The sequence below is a fragment of the Saccopteryx bilineata genome, chromosome 2, assembly GCF_036850765.1.
Source record: "Saccopteryx bilineata isolate mSacBil1 chromosome 2, mSacBil1_pri_phased_curated, whole genome shotgun sequence".
Taxonomy (NCBI): Eukaryota; Metazoa; Chordata; class Mammalia; order Chiroptera; family Emballonuridae; genus Saccopteryx; species Saccopteryx bilineata.
In genome coordinates, this window is record NC_089491.1 from 143,310,092 (window position 1) to 143,325,723 (window position 15,632).

General features: G+C 37.3%; 1 protein-coding gene across 16 annotated transcripts in view; it reads right to left on the bottom strand.

Moving 5' to 3' along the window:
* Positions 1 to 15,632, bottom strand: part of KIF21A (kinesin family member 21A) — a 156,465-nt gene that overhangs the window by 111,643 nt on the left and 29,190 nt on the right. For 8 of the 16 annotated variants that reach the window (XM_066258111.1, XM_066258105.1, XM_066258104.1 and 5 more), the window contains exon 1: positions 2,004 to 2,148. The exons of 1 other annotated variant lie outside the window; for it this stretch is intronic. In XM_066258111.1, coding sequence (XP_066114208.1) covers positions 2,004 to 2,071 — 68 coding nt within the window. In that variant the 5' untranslated portion in view covers positions 2,072 to 2,148. Of the gene's footprint in view, positions 1 to 2,003; positions 2,150 to 15,632 lie in introns of those variants that run through there. 7 more of the 16 variants (XM_066258108.1, XM_066258107.1, XM_066258103.1 and 4 more) reach the window with 2 other exon arrangements.

Consider the following 15,632-nt stretch of genomic DNA (forward strand, 5'->3'; position numbering starts at 1 on the left):
CCCCAATTAACATTTCCAAATCTTACTGCACTCAAAGGCAAAGAATAGGAATGAATAGCATCATCTATCAATTCTGTATATATTGCATTTACCATTTGTGCTTCCTGTGTACAGGAGCAACATAAAATTCTTTTTTTTTCTTTTTTTTTTTCTGAAGTTGGAAACGGGGAGGCAGTCAGACAGACTCCAGCATGCGCCCAACCGGGATCCAACTGGCATGCCCACCAGGGGGCGATGCTCTGCCCATCTGGGGCATTGCTCTGTTACAACCAGAGCCATTCTAGCACCTGAGGCAGAGGCCAAGGAGCCATCCCCAGCGCCCGGGCCATCTTTTGCTCCCATGGAGCCTTGGCTGTGGGAGGGGAAGAGAGAGACAGAGAGGAAGGAGAGGGGGAGGGGTGGAGAAGCAGACGGGCGCTTCTCCTGTGTGCCCTGGTCGGGAATCGAACCCGGGACTCCTGCACGCCAGGCCGACGCTCTACCACTAAGCCAACCGGCCAGGGCCAATTCTTTTGCTAATAAGTGAAAACAGCAATATAGATACAAAGCAGAGTTAATGTGATACAACAAAGGACTTTTCCTGGTTATAGTAAAAAAAAACCCAGTTCATGGCTTCAAAGCTATTTTCCATTGTTCATAACTTTCTTTACCCAGGAGTCAATGCTCAGCCTTACTTTCAGTAATGTAGAGGGAGAGACGAGCCCAGGATCTTTTTAATGCTAGAAGGAGAGTGTCTTTAACTGCTGCTTCTTTCTTGCTCATCACAGAGGTTTGCTAATAGTATCAAGCAGTATTAACCAGGTACACAGATAAAGGATGACTTAGAATGAAGCTCTGAAGACTATCTTATCTCTAAAGGAAAACAAGATACCACCAAAGATATGCAGTTCTGATGGTGCATCTGAAATCAAGAGCCAAAAAAATCTAAAAGAAAATGGCTAATTTTATCAAAGTAGAAAACCATCTTCTATCTAGTTTTTACAAAGGCACCTGGAGACAAGTGGTTTTTATAGAATTACATTCATGGAAACCACACTAAAAGATTAACTTAATTTAAAAGAATAAATATTTACTGAGCACGCATTTTTGAAAACCCTGTGTTTGGTACAGGTGACAAAGAAAGATAAATAAGATATGAGTTTACACTCACAGAACTTGCATTTCAGAGAATTCAGATTATGTTCCTTAAGAAACACACGATAAAATAAGTACTACAAAAGGGAATATAAAAAATGCTTGGGAATCCAAAGGAAATCAGGGGAACGTCAAAAAGTATAGTATGGCCCTGGCCAGTTGGCTCAGCGGTAGGGCGTCAGCCTGATATGAGGGGGACCCGGGTTCGATTCCAGCCAGGGCACATAGGAGAAGCGCCCATTTGCTTCTCCACCCCCCCCTCCTTCCTCTCTGTCTCTCTCTTCCCCTCCCGCAGCCAAGGCTCCATTGGAGCAAAGATGGCCCGGGCGCTGGGAATGGCTCCTTGGCCTCTGCCCCGGGCGCTAGAGTGGCTCTGGTCGCGGCAGAGCGACGCCCCGGAGGAGCAGAGCGTCGCCCCTGGTGGGCGTTCCGGGTGGATCCCGGTCGGGCGGATGCGGGAGTCTGCCTGACCGTCTCTCCCCGTTTCCAGCTTCAGAAAAATACAAAAAAAAAAAAAAAAAAAAAGTATAGTATGCAAGGAAAAGCAGAACATTGGTAAGAAATAGTTGCTATAGTAACAAGCTACAGTTTTCAGAAGAGCTAAAAGCTGAAAGAATTATATTGGAAAATAAACTTATTAGGTCAACAGAAATAATAAATGGGAAAGTACAGTGGTTGAAAAGCAAAATTTGAAAGTAAATCCTTTGCTCAATTACCCTATTTATAAAGACAATTTTTGAAAAACATTTCTTACACTGAAAAAAATGCTTTAGACAAAAGTTTGGTATGGCAAGGATTAAAGGGTGTTCGCAGTCAAATGTTATCAACAACAGTAAAGGCCAAGTTCCCATGATTCTACAGATACTTACTGAGGCAACTCAAAGAACTTGAGAGTGCATGGGCGGAACGCCAGGCGGAGTGCCAAACAGTGCTGCATCAAAACCAGTGCCCAGAATATCAATCAAAAGCATGTCTTCATGAGAAACGTTTAATGTGTTTCCTCTTCTTAAATTATCAAGTCTTTTTTCCAGAAAAGGTAGGTGTCTACCTTTTGGAAATAGAAATTCAGGCTTAGCGATAAATGCACTTATCAATTACATATATTTTTTAAAAGGGAACTGTAGACATAAATGAAAATTACAGTTCATCCAAAGTGTTTTTTAAACCACCGATTCAATGTACTTCTTGCCAAGCTAGTTATGAATTGCAAATATGCAACTCCGCATAGAAATACACTGAATATGTTTGATTCATTCACTCTTCCTACTACTCCTGTAAACAGAAAGTTATATATATTGATAAAACAAAATCAAAACTAGTCACCCACAAAAACTGTCTATTTGAACATTCTGAATAATTGGTATAAGGAATGATCTAGTTCTAGAAAAAGAATGGTGATTGTGCATTTTAGGAGATTTTACACACTTAGGAAGAGAAACTAAAAACATTTTATTTTACATAGCACAAGAAGAGCTCTACTAAACATATACCAGAATACCGGAAATCTTCCGGAGCTACCAAAACCATTTGGGTAGAGGAGAATGTGGGTCAATTTCTTTCTGGAAAGCCAAGGAGAAAGTTATAACGGAAGTTTAAAGGTTCGTTAGGTTTAGAAATATTTTATTGAAATATTTAGATATTCTCTAAAGGGTTGTAATATATTTTTTAAATATTGATAAAAGAAACCTCTTTTCTCTACTAAGAATTAAATTCTACCCTGGTAACAAACACTGTATTACTGGGAAAAAAATGTGTTTAGGACCTAAAAATTATTTCTATAATCCATCAAAAACAAGAGAAAAGAAAACTAGCTTCTTATCACTGTTGTGTAAGAATTCTTGAAGCACAGTTTGGCATCTGCTTGTGAGAACTGGCACAACATGTATATTCACGATTCAGGAATGTGTCATCCCCATTTAAAACTCAAGAACCCAATAATCAGTCTTTCCCACTTTAAGATAAGAATACACATCAAAAAACTTCAAACACTCCCTCTTGACACAAGAGCCTAAAGGTCATTCATTCATTTATTTGTTTGTACATCAAACACCTGTGGAACACCTGGGTGCTCTGTGCAAAACAGTAAGCTAGGCAATTAGAGAATAGATATATAACACAGTCCATGCCCTTACACTACTCACAGTCTAGAGTTTGTAAGATAAAGCACATTTATCTAAAAATATTCTAAAACCTAATCAGCCATGCTAGCTTTTCTTATTGGAAAACTTTAATCATGTCTGATGATGTATATGTATATGTGAATAAACATATTAAATGCAATATGTATATACATAAGTCTACACACACATTTGTTTTAACTCTTCAGTTTTAGATTGTTCATATGATGTGATATCATGGGAAAAGCACTGGTCCAGGACTGAAGACATATTCTAGTCAATCTCAGCTACTTATTAACTACGTGACCTCGGGCATGTCATTTAACTTTCATTAGCCTACTTTCTAATGCACAAAATAAAGATAATAATACCTGTTTTACCTACTTCACAGGCTTATCATGGATATAAAATGGCAAAAAGATGTAATATTTTTTATTAAATTATAGAACTCTTAAAAAGTGCATACAATGTTATCCATTCAAAACATGAGACTTTTTGTAATTTCCAAAGCTATTAAAATAGCTAAAATACTTTCATGTAAGTTTTTTAAATAACTTCAGCTCAACTGAAGAGTCTTGCTCCTTTTAAGACTTGTATTGATACTTTCATAAAAAAATCGAGTTAATGTTGAAATTAACATTGAATGAAGATTAGTGAGTATTCAGTTAATGTTAAAGAACAGCCACTTGGCCAGTTTCTCAATGGACCAGATATATCCTAATCACCTAGGAGCTTCTTTAACATGCTGACTTGTAAATCTGAATTTCTACAGGGCTCAGTTTGGGTTGCACAAATTTATCAAGCACCCAGGATATTTTTACACACATTAAGATCTAAAAGCCACTAAACTACGGGAAAAGATCAACTCATTCTTCTGACCTTACTAGCAAATAAGATCAGAAAAAAAAATATTGATTAGAAAGTAAAAGATCGGCCCTGCCCAGTTGGCTCAGTGGTGGAGCATCTGCCTGGCGTGCAGAAGTCCCGGTTCGATTCCCGGCCGGGGCGCACAGGAGAGCGGCTCATCTGCTTCTCCGCCCCTCCCCCTCTCCTTCCTCTCTGTCTCTCTCTTTCCCTCCCGCAGCGAGGCTCCATTGGAGCAAAGATGGCCCGGGCACTGGGGATGGCTCCTTGGCTTCTGCCCCAGGCACTGGGGTGGCTCTGGTCGCAACGGAGCGTCGCCCCCTGGTGGGCGTGCCGGGTGGGTCCCGGTCAGGCGCCGGCGGGGGTCTGTCTGGCTGTCTCTCCCTTTTCCAGCTTCAGAAAAAAATTAAATTTAAAAAAAATTTTAAAAAAAGAGTAAAAGATCTTATAGAATATTTACTGCATTTTCCAGCTCATTTAAAAATATTCTTAAATTAAGAAAGAATAACATGGTGCAGTTATTAGTTTCACTATCTTATGTAGTGCTAAAAATAATCTAAGTTATATTTTTTATAACTGAAAAACACATACAAAAGAAGTTGGGAGGCCTTGGCCAGTTGGTTCAGTGGTAGAGCATCAGCCTGGCTTGTGAATGTCCCAAGTTCGATTCCCAGTCAGAGGACACAGGAAAAGCATCCATCTGCTTCTCCACCTCCACCCTCTCGCTTATCTCTCTTTCCTTTCCCCTCCTGCAGCCATGGCTTCATTGGAGTGAGTTGGCCCCAGGCACTGGGGATGTCTCCATGGCCTCCACCTCAGGTGCTAAGAACTCGGCTGCTGAGCAACAGAATAACGCCCCAGATGGGCAGAGCATCGCCACCTAGTGGGCTTGCCAGGTGGACCCTGGTCGGAGCACAAGCAGGAGTCTGTCTCTCTGCCTCCCCTCCTCTCACTGGAAAAAAAAAAGAAGTTGGGAAGTATGCAATAAGCATTTTGAGCCAAATACAACACAATGAAAATAAATTTTTAAGAGTTCTTTTTGGCAAATTCAATATAAAATTAGTGATACCTACATACTATTTAAGCAATATCTGTATGAGAGGTCCCCAAACTTTTTACACAGGGGGTCAGTTCACTGTCCCTCAGACCTTTGGAGGGCCGGACTATAAAAAAAACTATCAACAAATCCCTATGCACACTGCACATATCTTATTTTAAAGTAGAAAAACAAAACAGGAACAAATACAATATTTAAAATAAAGAACAAGTAAATTTAAATCAACAAACTGACCAGTATTTCAATGAGAACTATGCTCCTCTCACCACCAATGAAAGAGGTGCCCCTTCCAGAAGTGCGGCGGGGGCCAGATAAATGGCCTCAGGGGGCTGCATGTGGCCCACAGGCCGTAGTTTGGGGACCCCTGATCTGTACTATTCCAAATATTATACATTCCTTACTGAACTAACATAAATTTCAAATGCATGGTATTAAACAAATTATGCCTAAGTAAATTAAATTTTCATAAGGCCTTTTTCTCAAATTAAAAAATATATAGTGAATGCCATTAAAATATGTAATGGAGAATTTAAAGCTACTTATATGATAAAATTATAGTTGAAAATTTACTTTGTAAATTGTCTTTAATATTAAATGCTATTTTTAGAAGTAAAAATTAATTTAAAAATATACTTATTTATTGTCCAAAAATGTATCTGTACCAAAATAACCATAACATTTTAAATATCTATGTAAAAAAAAAGTTTATGTAATAAAAATATCTACGATGTTATGTAAAACTGCAGCCATCTAACAAGACTCAAATGCAGAAAAAAATTAAATAGTACCAGTCAAATAAAGAACTGTTAAAAAACTTCATCCAGTTATTTAAACATTTCTTACATTAACACTTAAGAAACAAAACGCTGCACACACTTTTCCTTGCAGCTGCTTTATAAAAGTGTATATAAAGTTCCAGAACAAACTACTAAGCAAAGCCCCACATCATTGCTGCGTGTTTCCTACTAACAGACGCTCCACTGTTTGAAACAGAAGGCTGACTGTTCGGTGAAATAGCTGAAAACATGGAGCTGGTCATACTTAACTAGGCCATAAGAAAAAAAGTATGTAGTAAGAAAAATAAATTCACTCAACAGTGTACAAAATAGTTACAGAACAGTTACAAACACATCACTGTATTAATTATGTGACTGACTTTTTTTTTTTGTATATAAATAATCTTCCCTCTCTCTCATATGTAATGCTTGTTTTTATATATTTCTTTTCTGGCCACCCTTCATGTTCAAGTCAAAAAAAAAAAAAAAAAGCTACATTTGACCTTAGCCAAAAGGCCGAGGAAGCTTAGAATATTCAAGCTAGAATATTTAAAGAAAGTCTAAAATACTAAAAAAATAATTTAAAAAATCACTTTTGTAAATTCTAATAGAAAGTTGAAGTTACAAAACATAGCTTGTAAAAAATTACATATATAATATATAACAAAATTATATATTTATAATATATATACCTTATATAAATACATATACTATAGTATATAGTAACTAAAGAGATACTAAATGATTATCTTTTGGGCATCTTCAAATACTTTCTTGCCCAATCAATGCTCATGTTTTACTTAAGCCACCCATGTTGCCTAAAGCGTTCCCTCCCTCCTCTGAATGGTCTCTAGATAATCCATTTGGCATCTGTCATTTGTTTACTAATGTATCCTTTTAGGTGTGCACCACTTTACTCAGCAAGTAGACTTTAAGCTTTTCAAGGGCAAAAACTGTCTTATTCCTTTCTTTATTTCTCCATGTTAATTTATCTCTTACATCTTCTCAAAATTGTTGAGCTGCCTAGCTGCCTTTTCTCTCCACCTCCACCATCCTCACTTTAAATTTATGATCACAATCTTCAAATGAGCCCCTAACACTACCAAAAAGTTCATCCCTACCCCAAGTTGTTTTACTCACTCTCCAAAATAACGATTTCACTGCTTCTTCTCGAACATCTCCAATCCCACTCCCAGCTAATCCCTTGTTTCTTTTGTCAATGAGAAAGGACAAATTGTCAAAATAAAACCTTTTCCCCCCACTTCTGCTTATATACTTTGCTTTCAATGTCTCCACTTGTAGATTGCTTTCCATCATTTTTCACCTTCTTGAAAACTTGACTCCTGGAATAAACCCTTTGGCTCCTGCATTCTTGCCTCCCTACTAGATCATTGTCAGCGTACAAGCATTGTATAATTGCATTTCTCTCTTTATGTCAGATTCCTCATTTTTACAATGGGGGTTAAAATAGTACATACTTTATAGAGTTGCTGTGAAGATTACTCTAATTATTATTATTATTATTACTACCACGTTTTAAATCCATCACAAATTCGTGACCTCCTCTGGCTACACATTTTCTAATCCCTGTTATAGCTATCTCAAAATAGTGGCCTATTGTTCTATCTCTAATTCCTCATTCTCTCCTGAGCCTCCTCCACTAAGGTTTTTCACCATCAAACTCTGAAAACCCACCAAACAAAGACATTAACTAATGGCTACCATGTAACCAAATCCAACAGCCTATTCTCAGTCTTCAAATAAATAACAGCCACCACATATTGAACACCTCCTATGCTGCCAGACATAGTGACTTAATCCTCAAGATAACTCGGTGGAATAGTCTATAATTATCTCATCTTAAAGAAGAAACTTAGATAATAAGAGGTTAAATAACTTGTTCAATATCACACAATTTCATAATTGTCTACAGTGATTGCTGTACACCTGAAACTAATATAAAATACCAAATGTCAACTATAATTGAAAAATAAATTTTTTAATATATATAAATTCAGTTTGGTATATAAATAATATATTAACATTAATGTAAACAAATAAAAATAAATAAGATAATACTAGAGAAAATTATCTCAATAAATTTTCTAGGCATAAACTTAAAAAAAAAAAACAAAAAACAGCACAGCTTACTCAATCTCTCTCAAAATTCTAAAGAAAACCCGATAATTGGCTCTACTCTACCAATCATTTTAACAAACATGATTCCCAATTCCTTCACAAGCATCAAGCAGGTGTCCTTATGTCCCTACTATAGTATTGACAGTGATTCTCATTCTTTTAACCCAAGCCTCATTCCAACAAACAAAAATCTCCTTGCATTGTGTTTTACTCATGATAAAGTCAGTAAGGTCAAGACATATGTAATAGAAGAAGAAAAATGTGACCAGTCATCAAGAGAAAATGAAATAAACAGATAATGGAAACAAATCCACAGATGATCAAGACACAGGAGTTAGCTAATTAGGATTTTAAAATAACTATTACATATTAAAGAAAAGATGAACAAATAGATAAAAAATTAGAAAATTTCTATTTCAATTTTGAAAAATAGATGGATATTCTAGAACTGAAAAATATACTATCTGAATTAAGAACTAATAGGTTTAACAACAGTTTGGATAAAGAAGACATGTTTGGCTCAAGAAAGAGATCGATAGAAAAATATCCAATTTGAAATACAAGAAAAAAATAATGAGAAGAGAAAGAACATAACGGAGATGTGAGACACTCTCAACACACGATATCTGTATAATTGGGAGTCCTAGAAGAGCAAGAAAATGAGGTAGAAGCAATATTTGAAAAGACAACGAACAAATAACTTCCAAACCTGCTGAAAGACATAAACTCAGAGATTTAACTCAATGAACCCTATAAGAAATAAAGTTAATTTTATGGCAAGAAATATTACCAAAGACACAGAGGAAGAGTATTTCATAATAACAGGGCTGTGAGAGACAAAATAATGCCCACACCAAGATATCCAGGTCTTAATCCCTGAAATTCGTGAAAACATTACATTGCATGGCAAAAATGACTTTGCAGATATAAATAAATTAAGGATCTCTAGTTGAAGGATTATCCTACATTGTCATATATCAGGTATTCATGTTAGATATATAATTTAATCTAACCACAAGAGTCCATATAAAAGAAAACACAATATGAAGGTAAAAACAGAGAGATTAAAGATGCTGTACTGCTGGCTTTGAAGATGGAGGAAGAACCATGAGCCAAGGAATAAAAGACTACAGCGACAGAAACTAGAAAAGGCAAGGAAAGGGATTTTTCTCCTAGGATCTCTGGAGTACCTTGGATTTTAGCTCAGCAAAAAATCCATTTTGGACTTTTGACCCACAACATAGGGAGATAATGAATCTGTATTGTTTTAAATTGTGTTAATATATTATAGCAGCAATAGAAAACTAATAAAAGGACCAATAAAACAAAAATATAAAATTTAATCTCTCTACCCAATAATATGGCTTCAAATATAAAAAGCAAAAAGTGACAGAACACAAGGAAAATTAATCAAGTCATTATCATCTGACCAAGCGGTGGCGCAGTGAATACAGCATCGGACTGAGATGCAGAGGATCCAGGTTCAAAGCCCCGAGGTGACTATCTTGAGCATGGGCTCACCAGCTTGAGCATGAGGTTGCTGGCTTGAGCATGGTATCATAGACATGACCCCATCATTGCTGGTTTGAGCCCAAAAGTCGCTGGCTTGAAGCCCAAGGTCACTGGCTTAAGCCCAAGTTCACTGGCTTGAGCAAGGGGTTAATCATTCTGCTGTAACTCCCCTAGTCAAGGCACACATGAGAAAGCAAACAATGAACAACTAAGGTGCCACAACAAAGAACTGATGCTTCTCATCTCTCTTCCTTCCTGTCTATCTGTCCCTATTTTCTCCTGTCTCTCTCTCTCTCTCTGTCACAAAAAATAAAAAAAACCATTTTTAATTTAAAAAAAGCACTTGACTACTGTAGTCCTTAGTTTGGTTTGAGGCCATTAATATGGCAAATCTTTTAGAGAGGTCTCCTCGTTTTCAGGGCAAGCATCAATCCTGACCTAGCTGAACTTTTTTAAAAAATTAATGATAGAGGCCCTGGCCGGTTGGCTCAGCGGTAGAGCGTCGGCCTAGCGTGCGGAGGACCCGGGTTCGATTCCCGGCCAGGGCACATAGGAGAAGCGCCCGTTTGCTTCTCCACCCCTCCGCCGCGCTTTCCTCTCTGTCTCTCTCTTCCCCTCCCGCAGCCAAGGCTCCATTGGAGCAAAGATGGCCCAGGCGCTGGGCATGGCTCTGTGGCCTCTGCCTCAGGCGCTAGAGTGGCTCTGGTCGCAATATGGCGACGCCCAGGATGGGCAGAGCATCGCCCCCTGGGGGGCAGAGCACCGCCCCTGGTGGGCGTGCCGGGTGGATCCCGGTCGGGCGCATGCGGGAGTCTGTCTGACTGTCTCTCCCTGTTTCCAGCTTCAGAAAAATGAAAAGAAAAATAAAAAATAAAAAAATAAAAAAAATTAATGATAGCAGTCCTGGCAGGTTGGCTCAGCAGTAGTGTCAGCCCAGCGTGTGAAAGTCCCTGGTTCGATTCACAGTCAGGGCACACAGGAGAAGCACCCATCTGCTTCTCCACCCTTCCCCTTCTTCCTCTCTATCTCTCTTCCCCTCCTGCAGCCAAGGATCCATTGGAGCAAAGTTGGCCAGGGTGCTGAGGATGGATCCATGGCCTCCGCCTCAGGCGCTAGAATGGCTCCAGCCACAATGGAGCAACGCCCTAGATGGGCAGAATATCGCCCCCTGGTGGGCATGCCGGGTGGACCCCGGTCAGGCACATGTGGTAGTCTGTCTCACTGCCTCCCCACTTCTAACTTTAGAAAAATACAAAAAAGAAAAAAAAGAAAGAAAGAAAAATTAATGATGGCACCTGACAAGATACTATGGAGAAAGTAAAATTTCAATGACACTGTAGTATCTAAAAATCTTTGTTTCTAGTTTAAAGAGATAAATTAGTAGCTTATATTGCATGCCCAGTTTCTTAACCCCATTTGGAAACAATTGCTCAATTCTTCCTTCCTGTCCCTACCTATTTAAATGCTATTCCACTTAAACAAAACATCACATCTAATCCTCCAGTCTCTTTGACCAGGCAGAATACTTAAAAGAGGTTCCTCAGGGACAGGAAGAAAGTGTACACAGACAGATGGCCACTGTCACACTTGTTCTAAGGGAACAAAAGCAGTTCTGATGGATAGTAATTTTGAAGTCCTACAAGAAATCACTAATTTGAAATACTGCAAAACTGGTTGTGAAATAGGAACTAAAAATATCATATACATAGTATACAATATAAAAATATATTCAGGACATGTCATTTTTTTGCCATTATGATATATAAAAGCATTATATTTGAACTATGAAATTAAAGCTATATTAAACTGTAAATAGTAAAAATTATTTTTCCATAGGAAGATATAATATAAGACAATTCTGACAAATGAGAACAAAATGTCATAAAACAAAAATAAACCTATTTGTTGAAGCTAATAAATAAACCTATTTGTTGAAGCTAATAAAAGTGCTGCACAAACACCCACATAATGGGCACAAATAGAGTATATGCTTTTATTTCACAAAGGGTTCAGATGTTCTCTAATTGAAATTAATCTCTACTGTATAAGAAACTTAAAGGAAAAGAAACATCGTATATATAACAAATTGACTTGGTATTTTCCTTTTCTTCACATATTAGTAGAAACATTCTAAATCACTGTATATACTTAAATATGTTTCACTTAAAAGTTTAGGGATAGTTATTCTTCTGTTGCTAGAAACAGTAATATATAGACAGTTGTCCTTTTTACTCTCTTCCCCCACAGTTTATTCAATGACAGAGTGCAGCTGTGCAGAAAGCAGATCAAACAGGATCCCTATGAGGCCACTGACTGCTATTACATCACTGTCTCTGGTACTTTATTGTCAAAAGATCTAGATGCTATTTGGTTGACTACTATGTACTGCAACCATAGTCAGAAAATCATTTTTTAAAAATATTGATAATTTAAAAACTTTAAACAGCTCTTAAAAAATTCTACCTAGGCTTCCTAAATATCTGATCCAGCTAAACATAAGATCTAAAGACCAAATAGATTCAGGAGGTTCTGACAATCAGGGGGTATCATGTAATAGGAAGATAACCATGCATATAGGCAGGTGACAATAAGTCGGTCTATCAGGAGGCAGAAAACATCAGGAATAGGCCAAGGAGGAGGCAGATGTCTAAGCAGATACAGTCAACATCAGGAAGAGTATGTTAGCAGGTATCAGAGACTCAATAACTATGAATGTAACAGAAAGGTATAGTCAATCAACACATTTTATTGAAAGTCTCTTCTGAAGTAATCACTGTTCTACATTCCAGCAATCCAGTTATGAATAAAACAAAGATTACTTAACTATATACAAGGGTCTGTGCTAAACATTCTGTGAATACAAGTGTTGTTTCCGTTATTGACATCAGGTCAAGGGAAAAGTTTAATAATGAACTAAGCAGTAAACAAAGGTCGTAACTAAGGCACATGAAGCAACAAGACAGTACAATTTATTGAAATAAGTGACACAAGGCAGGGCTAAAAGTTCAATTCCTGGATTTAAGCTATTTAAGGTCCAGTAATAAAGGTTTAATTCATTTAGCAAAAAAAAAAAAAAAAGTTATGTCGGTACTGATTATTAGAAATGAAAAAAATAAAAAAGACAAGACGAAACTGACTTTTGAGCTACTGGAACTCAGGATAGTCTGGTGTTTAAGAACAGTCTGAGAGTCTGTGTTAATGATAAATCTCCAAGTGTTAACAGCCTAACTTCAAAGGGTAGAGATATACAGCGGCAAGAAGACAAAGATCAGAACAGATGAGTTCAAAGCAAATGCTTTAGATAAAAGATAATCTGATAGCAATGAAATAGATTGGAGAGGAACATAAAAGAAGTCAGAGGGTATAACAGAAAGAGCAAATGATTGAAAGTCAGAAAATTTGGTTCTAGTCCCTGCTCTTTTCCTTCACATTCGCTGACCCTTACAGTCTACATTTTGTCATCTTTAAAAACAATAACAACAAAAATTTGATTAGAAAGCTCAAGAAAGAAAACATGAGGATTCACTCTCTGATCTGCAAGGAGCCGTGCAAATGTTAGTTAATTACTATCATTACAGCAAAAGGTCAGTCATGAATCGGAAACATCTTCACTAGAGTGAAGGCAATGTGAATTACTATAGTCAGGGTGTGAAGAAAAATACAATATAGGAGACACTAATGCCCTGGCCGGATAGCTCGGTGGGTTAGAGCATCATCCCAAAGAACAGAGGTTGCTGGTTCAATCTCTGGTCAGGACACATACAGGAGTAGCTCCATGTCCCCCACCCCTCCCTTCCTCTCTCTCTAAAATCAATACAATAAACATTTAAAAGAGAGAGAAAGACATTAAAGAGAAAGAAGCAGAAGGATTTAGCAACAACTAGGGGATAATTCCAAAAAAATTTTTTAACCGTAAGTACCAGAAGACAGACACTGTTGAGGGAGAGAGTGATAAAATAAATAAAAGAATACTGATTTGTGAAAAAACTATATAAAACATCTCATCTAGTTGTACTAAATCCATGTAAACATGGTATAAAATGTTCAAGTGGGTACCAACCACATTGTTCAGTCATGATTACACTTTCTATTATCAAAGACAGTGACAACTGTAGCTTTTCAGATTTGAATAAACTTTCCTATGTTTATATTATGAAACAGACAAATAATGAAATAATGTATCAGGTTACTTTTTACTAGTAAAGGAAAAGCGCTGTGAGGCTTCCTCGTACTACTTTGCAAATGTAGTAGACAAGGAAATTTTGGTTTTGCCTCCTGCATCATGTCACCGGTGAAGTTATGTAAAGGCTACAAGCAACAAAACAAAGCCTTAGTGATTCTATATAGACTTGATCATCCTAGAAGGAAGGTTTTGCAAATGTCATATCATACGGGTCCACATCATTAATTAAAACACTGTTGTAATTGTTCAGGCACTGCATAATTTAAAACCTGAACTAGGGCGGTGGCAAATGAAATGGAAAAAAAAGTGGCGTAGATACAAAAGACAGAAACGACAACACATCTGTAGGTGAATATGGAACGCTAAGGGCTCTACCTCCTCAATTACACTGGTGGCAACCGAATCTGGGCTTTCTTCTGAGCAACATCTAATTCCGTCATCTAAATGAGCAAAGAATAAGCTGTGGACGAAATACTATCCAGAAAACATTGCTTTAGTATGGTCAGGTCTGTATCTGGACTAAGATGATTGGAAAGAGTTTTGAGGCCTGCCTTGTTAGTAATTCAGTAGGAATGACCCACACATAAAGTAACATGCTGAGTGATGAACAACATAGCATATATTGTTGATCAGTGTCCTCCAAAAATGCTTCTTAACTTGGACATCTGATATATGAAAACAATATAGGGTTTTCTGGACTTCTCTATGAACTCATTGTCTATTGATCTTAATACAATATTTTATTACGCTACTTCATCTGAACATATAAACATCGGAGCTTTGGAAATACTGTAAAACTAAAGAAGCAACAGAATTTATGAACCAAAGCCATTCAATTCATAATGTTCTTCAATGAGTGGTAAATACTTAAGCATCTACAGTAGCATCAGTGAGAATTATCCATTAACACATACAGAATACCTTGAAGACATTGCAGGTTCAGTTCCAGATGACCTCAATAAAGCAAATATCACAATAGAGCAAGTAACACAAACTTTTTTATTTCCCAGTGCATATAAAAGTTATGTTTACACTATATTCTAGCCTATTTGTGTGCAAAAGCATTATGTCTAAAAAACAATGTACATTTCTTAATTTAAAAATACTTTATTGATAAAAAATACTAACCATCATCTGAACCTTCAGTGAATGGTAATCTTTTTGGTGGGGGATGCTTGACACAGTGTTGATGGCTGCTGACTGCTCAGCATGGTGGTTGCTGAAGGCTGGGGTGGCTGTGACAATTTCTTGAACTAAGGTAACAGTGAAGTTTGCTGCATCAATTGACTCTTCCTTTTATAAACAATTTCTCTACAGCATGCAATGCTTCTGATAGCATTTTACCCACCATAGAATTTCTTTCAAAATTAGAGTCAGTTCTCTCAAACCCTACTGCTGCTTTATCAACTAAGTTTATCTAGTATCCTAAATCCTTTATTGTCATTTAAACAGTCCTCAAAGCATCTTCACCAGGGAGTAGGTTCTACCTCAAGAAACCACTTTCATTGCTCACCCATAAGAAGCAACTCCTCATCCATTAACATTTTATCATGAGATTAGAGCAATTCAGTCACATTTCCAGAATCCACATCTAATTTTAGTCTTCTGGTTATTTTCACCATATCTGCAGCTACTTCCGCCACTGAAGTCACAAACTTATCATGTGTTCTTCACATGAGTCACCCATGAGGGTTGGAATCAACTTCTTCCAAACTTCTATTAAAATGTTTATATTTTGACCTCTTCCCATGAATCACAAATGTACTTTATGGCATCTAGAATGGTAAATTGAAAAAAGAGTTTCAATTTGCTTGGTCTTCTAGATCCATCAGAGAATTCAGTATCCAATC